Source organism: Musca domestica, unplaced genomic scaffold (assembly GCF_030504385.1).
Source record: "Musca domestica strain aabys unplaced genomic scaffold, Musca_domestica.polishedcontigs.V.1.1 133, whole genome shotgun sequence".
NCBI lineage: Eukaryota > Metazoa > Arthropoda > Insecta > Diptera > Muscidae > Musca > Musca domestica.
This window is the reverse complement of record NW_026712178.1, coordinates 1088072-1103179: the sequence shown is the minus strand read 5'-3', so window position 1 is coordinate 1103179 and position 15108 is coordinate 1088072. Positions and strand designations below refer to the sequence as shown.

The 15108-nt window shown below is 36.8% G+C and overlaps 1 protein-coding gene across 1 annotated transcript; it reads left to right on the top strand.

Moving 5' to 3' along the window:
• Positions 1-8060: 8060 nt before the first annotated feature.
• Positions 8061-14187, top strand: LOC101895823 (venom serine protease 34). Its single transcript, XM_020035158.2, has 4 exons — positions 8061-8291; positions 12404-13364; positions 13440-13544; positions 13629-14187. The coding sequence occupies exons 1-4, from the start codon at positions 8061-8063 to the stop codon at positions 14177-14179; spliced, it is 1848 nt and encodes a 615-aa protein (XP_019890717.1). The 3' UTR covers positions 14180-14187.
• Positions 14188-15108: the final 921 nt, after the last annotated feature.

The window sequence follows — 15108 nt, the reverse complement described above, 5'->3', positions numbered from 1 at the left end:
AGATTTTAGGTTACTTAAAAGGTTTTTAATGAGACTCCTGGATCTGATCAATGAAGGTTACTATTTTCTGAAACGACCAGGTCTCCTGGGAAAAGTTGGATATCCTTATTTAAGCATCTCAGCAGCACCATTTTCTCGTCCTTATATACAAATTATGATTCCCCTCTCCCAAATCCCTTATCCCTTTGGTCATGTGATCAATTGGCATTTGGTTGCCATGCCGAAGGAAGCACCATGCCATGCCTTAACATTAAAAAACATAATATAAGACTTACTTTGCTGGTCTGGACATTCAGCATCACTTTCTATGGCTTGGAACAATAATATTTTCACAAAACTCCCTGTCTGCAGTTCAGCTAACTGCTTGCCATGCTGGTCAGCAATAGTAATGTTGGTCCTGCAGATTTTCCCTTATTCCTTTTTCCAAATACTCTCTGTGTTTTGATATCGATTTCTTTTTTTGTTTGCTTTTTCGATTTGTCGAACTCACTCTCTTCTCAATTTTTCTTTGTTTTTGCGATGATGTATGTTTTGGCTTATTTTGTTTGTCTTTGGACAAGTCTGCAGCCCCCCCCCTCCTCTCCGGAGGGGAGTGGAGGATGTTGGGTGCCACAAATGGGAAAAACAGCTAAAAATTGGTGTCTAACTAAATTGAAATGATTATCGTTTTTTGGTCACTTGTTATGAATGCGTTGCCATTATGGGAAGGTGGGTGAGTGGGGAAGGATTGGGTGACATGGTCCGTATATGTGGAGAGGGAGTGGGGAAGTGGTCATAATTCGATATTGATTAGAAGAGAAGGAGTATACCCAATTCATAAAAAATGCATTAGATAATCATGGAAGTTAAAAAACGACATTGCAAACAAATGGAAGACAGAAGGACATGGAATGATGGCAGACATCAGTGGGAAAGGATAAAGGACAATTAAAGGAAGAGTGTAAGGAAGGGTGTTAATTGAAGAGCAACTACTGTTTAAAAATACTCGAAGGGCGTAATGTAGATTGGAAAGTCTTTAGAAGACGAAAATTCGTCAAAAATACCAAAAGGTCCTTTGAAATACAAAAGGACCTTTGAGAAGACAAGAAGGATATTTTATCAATATTTTTTTCATGGATAAACAGTTCATCAACAGTGAATTTCTTAAAAAAATATTTTTCAAAGATTTTAAAACTTTTTTTCGAGGACTTTGAAGGGAAAAATGTGCAAGGGCCCCCTATAGCCTTGTATTTTAAAGGATCCCGCAGGCCGTAATTAAGGATTTTTGAATAAAAATTATACAAGGAACACCCAAGCTATTGTCGAAGATTTTTAAAGGATTTCTTTTTTCAAGGACCGCCCATGCTATAATTTAGGATTTTTAAGAAAAAAAAAATGCAATGCAAAAAGCAATAACTGAGGCTATGATAGAGGATTTTTGAAGAATTTTTGTCGGGTACTACCTATCCATTAATAATCCATTCTTTTTTAAACTGCTGATCCTTGGAAAAAAATTCCTTTAAAATACAACTTTCTCAAGTTCTCCTGATCCTTACAAAAATATCCTTGAAAATCCACGATTGCAGATTTGAGGAGCCCATAAAAATCCTTGAAAAAATTATCCTTGGAATTATTTCCTTTAAAGTACAAGTTTCCTATATTCTTCTGATCCTTGGAAATATTTCCTTTAAAGTACACGTTTCCCATGTACTTCTGATCCTTGAAAAAATATTCTTGAAAAATCGACGTTTGTTGAACTGGGGTTTTTAATGGAATTTTAAAAGGACAACTCAGGTTGTTCTCAAGAATTTTTCAGTAAAAAAAATACAAGGACCATCCAGTAGACGATTGTAAGGTTAAAATGGTTCGAAATAATCCAGAATACATTTGAGGATTTTTAATGATTTTTTAAGAACCAACTAAGCTATAATCAATGATTTTTAAATTTTGTTGAACTATTCGATGCTTGACACATATCATCTAAAAATTCACGATTCTCAAGTTCTTCTAATCCTTCAAAAATATTCTCTAAAAATTCACCTTTATTGAACTGCGTGGTCCTTGTAAAAATATCCTTTCAAAAATTATTTTTTAAAAATCCACGTTTGCTGAATTGCAGGCTATAATCGTGGATTTTTGTTCAAGAAGCGGCCTAGGATTTTTAAATGATTTTTTTATGGACAACTCAGGTCATTCTCGAAGGGTTTTAAATAAAAATTATGCAAGAACCATTCAAGCTATAGTCGAGAACTTTTATAGGATTTTTTTAAAGGTCCAACCACGCTATAATCAAGGATTTTTAGGAAAAGTTTGTAAGGATAACTACGGCTATAATAGAGGATTTTAGAGGAAATTTTGTCAGGTACCACCCAGGACGTGGTTGTTTGTTTGTTGAAGGACCTACTACAGCCTAGGATGTTAAAATAATTTTTTAAGGACCACTCAGGTTATTAGCGATGGTTTTTGAAAAAAAATTATGCAAGGACCACTCAGTCTGTAATCAAGGATTTTTAACGAATTTTTTTTTTGCAAGGACCACCAACTCTATACTCAAGGATTTTTTGCTAGGAACTCTAAGGCTATAATCGAGGATTTTTTGAGGAATTTTTGTCAGCTACTATCCAGGCTATAATCGAAGATTTTGTACGAAGTTTTGAAGGACCATCAGCTAAGTTCGAATACTTTTAGGTTTTTTTTCAAGCACCAACCACTCTTAAATTGGGGATGTTGTTCTAAATCGAGGATTTTTGAGGAGAATTTTTCTAGGGCCTTATGCCAGAACTTTACGACATTTATTTAATCTTAATTTTTATAAGGATTTTTTTTTCAGAATCAACTGGGATATAGTCGAGGATTTTTGAGGAATTTATGTTCTAGGACGTCCCAGGCTTTAACTGACGATTTTAAGGGTAAAATTGTTCGAGAATAAGCCGGACCATAAACAAGGATTTTTTAAGCACCACTCAAGCTACAATCAAGGGTTTTACAGCTTTTTTTCAAGGACCAGTCAAACTATAAAGAGGATTTTTAGAATGGATTTCAAGGATTACCTAGGCTTTTAAAGATCATACATGCTATATTAGTGTTATTTTAAAGACCAGAAGATATTTCTATTTTTTTTTTTTTTTTCGAAAAAAAAAGTATCAAAAGTCCTTCGGGACTTTCCAAATCACCTTCTGGTCTTCCAAAACACTTTCTGGTCTTCTAAAATACCTTCTGGTGATCCAAAAGACCTTCTGGCCTTCCCAAATACCCTCTGGTCTTCCAAAATAACTTCTCGTCTTCCAAAAAACCTGCTGGTCTTCCAAAAGACATTCTGGCCCTCCCAAATACCCTCTAGTCTCCCAAAAGTCCTTCTGGTCTTCCAAAACACCTTTTGGTCTTCCAAAAGAACTCCTGGCCTTCCAAAACACCTTCTGGTGTTCCAAAAGACCTTCAAGTAATCTAAAAAAAATAAACTGCTGGTATTCGGAAGACATTATGTTCCTCAAAATACTTTCTGTCTTCCTGAACATATCTTCTAAGGACTCCCTGGTCTTCTCAAGCCCTAACAGCCTCCTAAAGCTCCTCCGATTTGAAAAAATTGTATTTTCTTTAAGAGATTGTGACCTTCTAAAGTTGGTTTGGTCTTTTAAAGTCTTTTTGGTATTCTAAAGCCAAGAAGCTATTTTTTCATTTGTTTTGTTAAAAAAATAGAAATTGTAAAATTTTTAAATGTCGTCTTTTGGGGTCGTCCAGTAGGATTCCTTCGACATTTTCCAGAACCATTTGGAGTTGGCAAATAAGGGAATATTTTCAATTGGAGCCATACTAGAACCTATAAAACCATTCTTAGGATTTCTCAATGGGTATTTGCGTTTTTAGGCCTCGTTTGATGTCGCAAAGTTTATATATTTTACAGAAATATTTTTGAGTCTCATTTAACGCCCAGGAGGGGGACATTTATACCTTCACAAATCTTAATATAATCTTAGTATCTCAAAGAGAAAATGTTTACAAAAATATTCAAGCCTAGTGGCTTCTTCATGAAAGGAATTTTAAAAGCTTTTTAAAATTTAGGGTTTCAGAGAGGAAGTTGTTTTCAAAAACAAAAAATTAATTTTCTTTTCAATTTGTTTTAAATTTCTTTTTGAAGTCTTTCTTAAAAAACTCTGATGATTTTTGTGTGAAAAATTATTAAACATTTTTTGGACCTAGTTTTGATTTTTTTTATAGAATTTTCAATTTTCTTCTTACAATGGGAAAATTTTCCTTATCCTCCTTCAAAGCCCTTTGAAAGAGGATATATTTCAGAGATTTTTTAACATTATTTATTGCATTTATTTTAGAAGACTCAAAAAAACAACTTTTTTATGCTTTTGATTGGGCGCCATTTAGCTTTTGGTGGTCAGTTCACATTGGGGCATTAGAGACCTATACATTCGAAGTTATAATTGAAATATTTCAATATATACTTTAATTTGAGGACACATAATATTCTTGCGATTTCGTCATTTAGCTTCTGTAAGCCTTCGAACCCCACATAACCATTAATCTCAAGTTATTTTTCTGATAACTCTAAATTTGATTCAATTATTCGGTTTTCTACTGGTCTCCATTTAAGTTTTTGTAATTAATTCACATTTAGGTGCCAGATGTTTTTTGTAGACTTACTTAAGGGTCTTATGGGGCCCACTAATAATTGCTCATGTTTTTGATTGGGCGCCATTTAGCATTTGTTAGTCACATAAAATTTGGGTGCCAAATAACCATATATCCGCTCAAATATTTTTTTATTTTACATAGAATTTTTGGTTTTTTGATTGGGCGCCATTTTGTCTTGGGAAGTTAATTTAAATTTAAAAAAAAAAATAAATAAATAAAATAAAATTGTTAGTTTTTTTTTCGATTGGCCTTGGGAAGTCAATTTACATTTGGATAATTAAAGTCCGGTGTTGGATATTTAAAATTTCAAAATGTGGAGGAAACCATCAAAGGTCCGATGTCTTGAGTCAATGTTATATGAAGAGTTTATAGCCGTAATCCGACAACTCTAACACCTCGCAGTGATGTGCTTCACTGAACTAGTACCACCCACCCACTAATGACATTTAAAAAAAAAAAAAAATAACAAATAAAAAAACTGTGAGTTCGGAACTTTGTATACCCTCCACCACTTGGAGTGAATTTGGCACTTTTCAAGAAAAACAAAAAAAAAAAACTTTAAAAATTCTGTTCAAATCTTAAAAATACCGAATGTAGCCGCTATATTACGGTCTATACGACGACGTGGACCTGGCAAGTTTTGTCGTAAGCCATTACAATATTCAAATGCGAAATTTAAAAAAAAAATCGATGAATAATGTCGCTAAAATCATGAAAATACCGAATATAGGGAGGTACCGTTATATGCGGGCTATAACAAAACGTGGACCTAAATGCCCGATTTTCAATACCAAAAATCCTGCAGACATAATATACATTTTAGTAAAATTTTGTTAACCTACTTCATTTTGTTCAAAAGCTAGAGTGATTTCCACAGACGGACGTACATTGATAATCGACATAGAATTTTAGGCTGATCAAGAATATAAATACTTTGTGGGGTCTAAAATGTATATTTCGAGGTGTTACAAATGGAATGATATACTTAATATACTCTCCATACTATGGTGGAGTGTAAACAAGGGGATCTCAGCTTAGAAGGTCAATAGAAGGTCTACATATCCTGTGAAGGAAACTATATCTTAAGATGTCTAGAAGACCTTCAGAAGACTAGGAGTATTTTTGAAGCCCAGAATGACTTTGGAATACCGAAAGGTCTCAAGGAGATTAAGTAATCCTTTGAGTATTGAATACAGAGCTCTTTTTTATAATTTCAAAGTATATTTGTGGGTATTCTATTTTAGAATTCTTCAAGCGCCATTTTTGGGGTCCCATAAAGAAGGCGTGTGTAGCCTACTTTAAGGTCTCACATGGCGGATTTCAAAATTCTCCTTTAGAGGCTCACAATGAGACTTTTGCCTCGAAATATTCAGGCGCTTTTTAGCATCTCAATAGGGGGATTTGTACATCCATCTACGAGTTTTTTTTTTTTTTTTTGAAGAATTTTTTAAACCCACTTTAGGGTCCCACAGGGGTCCTTTTTTCAAAAGTGGGACACAAATGTATTAATGAAAAATGTATTATATTTTAATTTTAGCATCCCTGTAGGGGGATTTTTGCACATCGCCCTACGAAGTTTTTTTGGGGATTTTTTTAACCCACTTTAGGCTCCTACGGGGCGCCATTTTTTCAAAAGTGGGACACAAGTTGTTGAATGATTTATTTATATTTTAAATTTAGCATCCCTATAGGGAGATTTTTGAACATCCGTCTACGAAGTTTTTTTTTAAGAATTTTTTAAACCCACTTTAGGGTCCCACAGGGGGGCCTTTTTTCAAAAGTGGGACACGAATTGTTGAAAAATGTATTATATTTTAATTTTAGCATCCCCCCTAGATTTTTGAACATCCCCCTTCGAAGTTTTTTTGGGGGATTTTTTAAGCCACCTTAGGGTCCCACAAGGGGACCTTTTTTCAAAAGTGGGACACAAGTTGTTGAATGATTTTTTTATATTTTAAATTTAGCATCTCTATAGGGAGATTTTTGAACATCCGTCTACGAAGTTTTTTTTTAAGATTTATTTAAACCCACTTTAGGGTCCCACAGGGTGGGGGTCCTTTTCCAAAAGTGGTTCACAAATTGTTGAATATTTTTTTTTTATATTTTAATTTTAGCATCCCTATAGGGGGATTTTTAAACACCCCCCTACGAAGTTTTTTTGGGGGATTTTTTAACCCACTTTAGAGCCCCACAGGGGGACCTTTTTTTCAAAAGTGGGACACAAATTGTAGGATAATTTTTTATATTTTAATTTTGGAGTCTTATTATGTAGACCCTTTTTAATGTTTTTGAAGGAAATTTTTTTTTAAGATTTTTTTAAACCCACTTTAGGGTCCCTCAGGGTGCCTTTTTTCAAAAGTGGGACACAAATTGTTGAATAATTTATTATGTTTTAATTTTGGATTCTTATTATTTAGAATTTTTTTTAACGTTTTTGAAGGTCTCAATTAAAAACCATTTTTTGGGTGAATTGTAAATTAATTAGAAAATTAATTTCAGAATTTACCCAGCCTCTTGTAGTGTCTGGTGGAATATTAATATGGATTATTTTTTTAAAAAATCCTAATCTGTAATCTTGTAAATGTCTTTAAAAAAATGCCCCATTCCTCAAAATTGAGACTTTTAATTTTTTTTAATTTTTAAAAATAAATTCTCCCTAAATATTTCCCACCATTCCCCAAAACCAGACTAGTGGGTGGTCATAACGTTTCGGTTATAATGAGGTGTTGACCATAACCATACAAAAATGCCTGTCGGTCACACTTAGCGTTACACCATTAACATCTTAAGCAGGCGGCTCAAAAGATGACCGACAGGTGTAATGGCTCTATGGCTTGGAGTTATAAAAAAAAAAAACACAAAAGCCAATAAAACAAAAACATACCCCTCCCCCATTTCCAAATGTCTGGCTGAGAGACTATCTACCACAAAAAAACATGTTTTCATAGCATTCATCCAACTCCTACAAGCTTAAGCTGGGAGTCCAAGCCAATTCACGTGATAATGAAAACAAAAAGCAAAAAAAAAAAACGAAAAAAAATCCGCGTTGATTTGAAATCAATCATTGTTTTTGGAAGATTGTATGAACCAGACACCTAGCATCGTTGTAGTTTTACGCTTCGAGTTGGAGGAGGTCAAATTCAAAGAAGAATAAAAGATACAAACACACACACACACGCATACACACATAAAGTCAAAAAAAAAATCGAAAACCCCAAGTTGAAGTTCAACATCAATCTTGGCAATAGAAACAGAATTTAGTCGCTGGAGGAAAGTGAAAGAAGAAAGTTGAAATAAAAATTTTAAAGAAAAAAAAAATACTAAATAAAAAGTGAAACCCAGAAATGCTGAAAAATTGGTGAATTTTGAAAAAAATAAAAAAATCAAAAGTTCCAAATTTATTTGAAAAGAAAAGGAAATATTCAAAATTATTTAAAATGTCTTACCTTTTGAAGTGGTGCTCTTTGATTTTGTGTTTCTTCCTCGTTCCAATTTCGGCCCTGTTCGAGCAATGCAATCACCGCATAAATATGAAAGCTGGCGATAAGCTCTACATTAATTCACCCTATTATCCCGGGGAATATCCGATTGGCACCTCGTGCCGTTACACGGTTGTGGCTCCCGAGGATTATGCATTGAAATTTAAGTGTGACATCAAAATGAATACGGTGAGAAAAGGAAGACCAAAAAAAAAAAAAAAAACTAATCGAAGGAATTGAAAGTAACTTATAAGGACTCATTTGAATCTGATGAAGGACAGATAAAATTCCATGGTCACTATTCTATTCAGAAATATTAAAAAAAAATATTAAAAAATAGTTATTTTGATGTTAAATTTTAGGACAACAAAAAGTTCTACGTCTTCTACTGGGCGCCATTTAGCTTCTGGGTAGTCAATTCTGATTTGTGTGCCAGATAATCATCAATACTAAATTTTAGGTCAAATTCGATATTTTCGATTGGGCGCCATTTTGTTTTAAATCTACATTGGGTGCCAGATAACTGCAAATACTTCAAGATTCGAGACAAAAAATTAAGGACTCATCATCTTTTCAGATCTGTATAAATTAAAACAAATAAAGTTTTTGTATTTTTGATTGGGCGCCATTTTGTCTTTGGTTGTCAGGGTGAGCAAAAAAAAAAACTGTAACAAAGTCAAACGTCATAATTTTTACATTTTTTTTGCCTTTTTTTTTAAATTTTAGAATAAATTTAGATTTGTTTGAATTGGTCAGCTTTGGTACGAATTATGGCCTTGAAACGGCCAATGAAACCGTCACACGCTTCCCGAATGTTGCTCTGCGGTATTTTGGCCCATTCCCGGCGAAGCGCTTGCTTTAGGTGATCGAAACTTTGGTAAATTTTATTGAATGAATGCTAAAACTGTCGGAAATAGCATCAAATTTTAGAAAAATGAACCGAGGAACCTCATTGAAAAATGAACCGAGGAACCTCATTTTGAAACCATTTTTGGGTGGCGTGTGCTGAGTGCGATGGTGTTAAGTCCTGTTGGAATGTCCAAGGTCTGCGGCCAAAATGTGTTTTAAGTTTTTGAACAAAAAAAAAAAAAAAAAAAAAAACAAAAGAAAAAAACCTTGGGTTCTTGATTGGGCGCCATTTAAGAATTTGGAAGTCAATTTTAATTTGGGCACCAAACATCCGAAATTTGGGTTTTTATTGGTCAAATTTTGAACAGAACGAAAAAAAAATGCTTGGATTTTTTGATTGGGCGCCATTTAGGATTTGGAATGCAATTTAAATTTGGGCACCAAACATTCGAAGTTACATCTTCAATTCTCCAATATTTATTGTCAGTATATGTCAAATGAATTTTTAATGTTTTCGACGTCATTTAGGTCTTAGTGGCTACTTAGTATTTGGCCGCCAGATTATCATAAATTCAAAGTTCTTACTTAAATATTTCTACATTTATTCCAATTTGAAGGAGTTTAATGTATCAGGAGGTCCTTAGAAAACCTATAAACCTTTCTATGACAACTGGAGGCCTTTTTAAGACTAGAAGTATTTTCAGACCATAAGGTTTTCAAAAGCCCAAAAGGTCCTTACAATAACAGAAAGCCATAAGGGGGCCAGGAAATCTACGGGATATCGAAGGCGCCCAAAATAATATTTCGGAGAGCACATGGTTTATTTAATCGTCACGTCTGTAGAAGACTAGAAAGCCTATAAAAATATATTTTCTCTGGAAGAGCAGAGGGTCACAAAAGGGTCACTTGGATCTACATGTACATGACAAAAAGAGACCCGAATGTCATTAGAAAATCTGAGGGTCCTTGGATGGCCAATAGGTTTCCAGAAAACCAAAAAAATTTTTAGATGTCCTAGAGATCTTTGCAATACCAAAAAGCTTTACATTTACCGGAGGATCTCTAACAAGAGTATCAGGGGCTGTCTAGAAGGTCAGAGTGTCTCTAAAGTCTATAGAGGGTCACCAAACGTTTTAACTGGGATAAGGAAATATTCTCCTTTGCTGGTCAGGGAATCTCTTGAAATCCAGAGGATCTCAGAACACTTTGGGGTTTTAGCTCCAGAAGGTGTTTAGAAAACCAGGAGGTCTATGGAAGACCAGAAGATCTTAAAATGACCAGAAGGTCTTTAGAAGCCCAGAAGGTTCATAGAAAACCAGAAGGTCTTTAGGATACCAGAAGGCCTTTTGAAAGACCAGAAGGTCTTTAGATGAGCACAATGTCTCTAGAAGATGAGAAGGTCGTTAATAGACTAGCTGGTCTTTAGAAGACCAAAAAATCTTTTGGAAGACCGTTAGAAGACTAGCTGGTCTTTAGAAAAGCAAAATACCTTCAAGAGTTCAGAAGGAAGACCCGAAGATATGTAGAAGACAGGTAGATCTGTAGAAGAGCAGAAAGCCTTTAGAAGACCAAAAGGTATTTCGGAAGACCAAAAGGTCTTTCAGAAGAACGAAATGACTTTAGAAGACCAAACCAGAAGGTTTTTTGGAAGACCAGAAGGTCTTTTACAAGACCAGAATTCTTTAGGATGATCAGAGGTATTTAGTAGACCAGAAGGTCTTTCGGAAGACCAGAGGATTTTTAGAAGACCAGAGGGTCTTTAGAAGAAGGTCCTTCGAAAGACTAGAAGGTCTTTTAAAAGACCAAAGGGTCTTCAGAGCACTAGGAGGTCTTTAAGAAGACCAGAAGGTGTTTTTAACGACCAAAAGGTTTTCAGGAGACCAGAAGATCTTCAGGAGACCAAAAATCTTTTGGAAGACAAAAGGGTCTTTTGGAAGACCAGATGGTCTTTAGCAGACTAGGAGGCCTTTGGAAGACTACCTGGTCTTTAGAAGACCAGAAGGTCTTTTGGAAGATCGGAAGGTCTTTTGGAGGACCAGAAATTCTTTTGAAGACCAGAAGTTATTTTTGAAGACCAAAAGGTCTCTTGGAAGAACAGAAGGTCTTTAGAAGACCAGAAGGTATTTAGAAGACCAGAAGGTATTTAGAAGACCAGAAGGTCTTTAGAAGACCAGAAGTTCTTTAGGAGACCAGAAGGTCTTTAGAAGACCAGAAGGTCTTTAGATGACAAGAAGGTCTTTAGAAGACCAGATGGTCTTTAGAAGACAAGAAGGTCTTTAGAAGATCAGAAGGTCTTTTGGAAAACCAAATGTCTTTTGGGAGACCAGAAGGTCATTTGGAAGACCAGAAGATCTTTTGAAAGACCAGAAGGACTTTTGAAAGACCAGAAGGTCGTTTGGAAAACAAAATAGATCTTTTGGAAGAACAGAAGGTTTTTTGAAAGACCAGAAGGTCTTTAGAAGACCAGAAGATCTTTCAGAAGACCAGAAGGTCTTTCAGAAGACCAGAAGGCCTTTCAGAAGAACAAAATGACTTTAGAAGACCAGACCAGAAGGTTTTTTGGAAGACCAGAAGGTTTTTTACAAGACCAGAAGTTCTTTGGAAGACCAGAGGGTATTTAGTAGACCAGAAGGTCTTTCGGAAGACCAGAGGATCTTTAGAAGACCAGAGGGTCTTTAGAAGACCCGATGGTCTTTAGAAGACCCGAAGGTCTTCAGAAGACCCGAAGGTCTTTAGAAAACCCGATGGTCTTTAGAAGACCCGATGGTCTTTAGAAGACCCGATGGTCTTTAGAAGACCAGAAGGTCTTCATAAGGTTCGAAAGGTCTTTTGGAAGAGCAGAAGATTTTTTGGAAGACCAAATAGTGTTTAGAAGACCAGAAGGTGTTTAGAAGACGAAAAGGCCTTTTGGAAGCAGAATGGTTTTTAGAAGACCAGAAAGACTTTAGAGGACCAGATGGTCATCTTTAGAAGACCAAAAGGTCGTCTTTAGAAGACCAGAAAGTCTTCTTTAGGAGACCATCAGTTCTTTGGACGAATAGGTTTTTGAAAACTACCAGGTCCTTGGAAAGACAGTAGTTCGTTAGAAGATCAGTTGAGTCTTTTGAAGGCAAGAAAATCTGACAAAAACCAGAGGGTCTTTTAGAAGAAGAGGGCCTCATTGAAATACCTGAAGGTCTTTGAAAGTCCAAAAGGGATCTAGAAGTCAAGACGGCTAGAACTTGGAGGATGAACAATTATCCACGTTTATGGATCGTTTATGGATTTTTTTTTCGGATAAAAAATTGTCCAAGTTTGTGGATGAAAAATTATCCACTTTTGTGGTTAAAAAATTATCCAAGTTTGTGGATAAAAAGTTATCCAAATTTATCCAAATTGTTTTATTTATTTAATTTTCGATTCTTTAATTTTCAATTCGTTTATTTTAATTTTCTTTCCATCTTCCATTCCAGTTCTCCTCCGCCACCCAGTGCCGCAATGAAGTGTTCTATTTCAATAGCGAGGGAAGTGAACTGCTCAGCGGTTCCGAGTACTTCTGTGGACGGGGTCAAATGGAGAGAACCAGTTTCCTGAATCGTGCAGTGTTTTCCTATATTTCAACACCGCCAAACAAAAGGACTGTTGTCAATGTCCTTAACGAAGCGGAGCAGTCGGAGAAAATAATGGAAACAAAAACTAGGATAAAAACAACTAAAAAAACAAAAACAACAACAACAACGCCGAGAACGACCACTACAAAGAAAACAAAAACAAAAGCCAACACTTCGACGACGACAACAAAAAAGCCACTTCAAGTGACTACCCCAAGAAGAGTGGCATCTAAGCCAACAACGACAAGAAGTCCTTTGTTGTCGAACACGTCTACTGTGACAAGGACGACCGAAGCACCAACAACTTCCTCAACAACTCCTTCACCCACCACCACCACCACCACGAGTGCGGTGGGTAATTCCTTTGCCTATGTGGTTGCCTTGTTGTCAAACAAAGTCGACACACATACCTTCGATGAAGCTTCCTTGGCATCTTCATCATCGATACCAACAACGGCAACAACAACAAGTGTCTTGAATTTCAGCTACGATATCCTGCCGGCCAGCACGTGGCGTAATGGCTCAATCGACATTCCTAAGATTTCCTCAAAACGTGTGGCCAAAGTTATTGTTGGTCAAGATTACCAGTCAAGTGCCTTGGTGGCAACGCCGTCCCCACCTCCTGCCGCTGCTGTGCGTGTCCTCGAGGGAGGTGGGTCCTTTTCATGTTTGGTCGAGGTTATCCAACCACCCTGCGATTGTGGCTGGGGTTCAACGACCAAAGTGGTGGGAGCATCAGGTGTGGCCGGTCTCGATGAGTTTCCTGCCATGGCTGGAATTTTGGTGAAAAAAACTCAGAAGATTTTTTGCGGGGCAGCCATAAGTGAGTTGGAGGTTTTTTCTTTGTGGATTTTCGAATTTCTTTTTATCGCTCGTTCTTGTCCATTTTTTTTTGCAGTTCATCATCGTTATTTACTATCGGCTGCCCATTGTTATGTGACACCGGAGACGGGTCGAGCGGAGCTGTTGCAGGCGGTGGTGGGGGAGCATGATACATCAACAGGTGAGCGAGTTAAGAGATGTTAAAGAGAGGGGGGTAAGGAGAACGATTTTTTACTAATTTTCCTTTTTTTCCCTCTTTTTCCAGTGCTGGAGTCCACCTTCACCCGCTATTATGACATAACCCACATCATTATCCATGAATTTTTCCGCTCCACCTCATCGCGGGTTCACAACGACATTGCCTTGCTGAAGACCAGAACATCGATTGCCTACAATCGTTTTGTGGGCCCTGCCTGCTTGCCATTTCTGCCAGTCATAGGTCCGGCTGGACATCGTAAGGCTCCCGTACCCGGCCATCGTGTGGAGACGGCCGGCTGGGGCACCACCTCTTTTGGCGGGGAACAATCTTCGGTGCTCTTGAAAACCTCACTGGATGTTATATCGCGGGAAAGCTGTCAAAAGCTGATTCATTACTTGCCGGCTGGAGCTTTTTGTACCTATACACCGGGCCGAGATACGTGTCAATATGATTCTGGAGGTGCTCTCTATTTACGCGGTGAACGTCTCTATGCTGTGGGAATTGTAAGCTATGGCTTTGCCTGTGCCTCTAATCAGCCCTCGGTAAATACGAGAGTGGCCTCGCATTTGAAATGGATTAGAACTAAGACATTGGATGCTCAATATTGTGTGAAATGAGAGGGGAGGGGGGATGGAGAGGAGGGAAAGGGAGGAGGAGATAAAATACAATCGATAATGCAATAAAATGAAATTTGTTGTCATTTGTGTGGTGCATACTTTTAGGCAGTTGGTCTGGGTTGGGTTTAAAACAGCTGTTGGATTCTCAAAATGACTTGACTGGACCAGCAGCTCCATGGGCGATATGCTCAATGGATTTTCTTTTAGAAAATGACATAATGGGACCTGAATCTCCATTGGAGAGTTTATCAGAAGATAATCCAGTCGAAGATAATCCAGGGAAGCAAAAATTGATGTCCACACTAAATAACTTTCATCTGAAATGGGATGCCTAATATTCTGTGAAATAAAAGGAGGAGGATTTGGGAGTAGAAATACAAACGATAATGAAAGAAAATTAAATTGTCATACTTTTGAGTGGTGCATACTTTTAGGCAGTTATTTGGGTTGAGAGCAAAACAGCTGTTGGTTTCCCAAAATGGCTTGACTGCACCAGGATCTCCATGGGCGATATGCTCACAGGGTCTTCTTTTTAGAAAATGATATAATGGGACCTGAATCCCCATTGGAGAATTTATCACAAGATAATCTTTTAGAAAACCAGTCGATTTTTGGCGAACGAAGGTAGGGAAGTTAAAATGAATATCCACGGCAAATAACTTTCATCTGAAATGGACATGGAGTGCCTAATATTCTGTGAAATAATAGGAGGGGGATTTGGGAGTAGAAATGCAAACGACAATGAAAGAGAAATTGCGTTACTTTTGTGTGGTGCATACTTTTAGGCAGTTATTTGGGCTGAGAGCAAAACAGCTGTTGGATTCTTAAAATGACTTGACTGGGTTAGGATCTCCATAGATGACATGGTCAAAGGATCTTCTTTTTGAAAATGGCATAATGGGACCTGAATCTCCATTGGAGAATTTATC

What these genes read in the sequence shown, in the direction of transcription:
- LOC101895823 (XM_020035158.2), top strand. Translation starts at nt 8,061, where the DNA reads ATGTCTTACCTTTTGAAGTGGTGCTCTTTGATTTTGTGTTTCTTCCTC. An exon ending in TTTTTGCGGGGCAGCCATAA is followed by an intron (nt 13,365 to 13,439) that starts GTGAGTTGGAGG and finishes TTTTTTTTGCAG; the next exon opens with TTCATCATCGTTATTTACTA. An exon ending in GGAGCATGATACATCAACAG is followed by an intron (nt 13,545 to 13,628) that starts GTGAGCGAGTTA and finishes CTCTTTTTCCAG; the next exon opens with TGCTGGAGTCCACCTTCACC.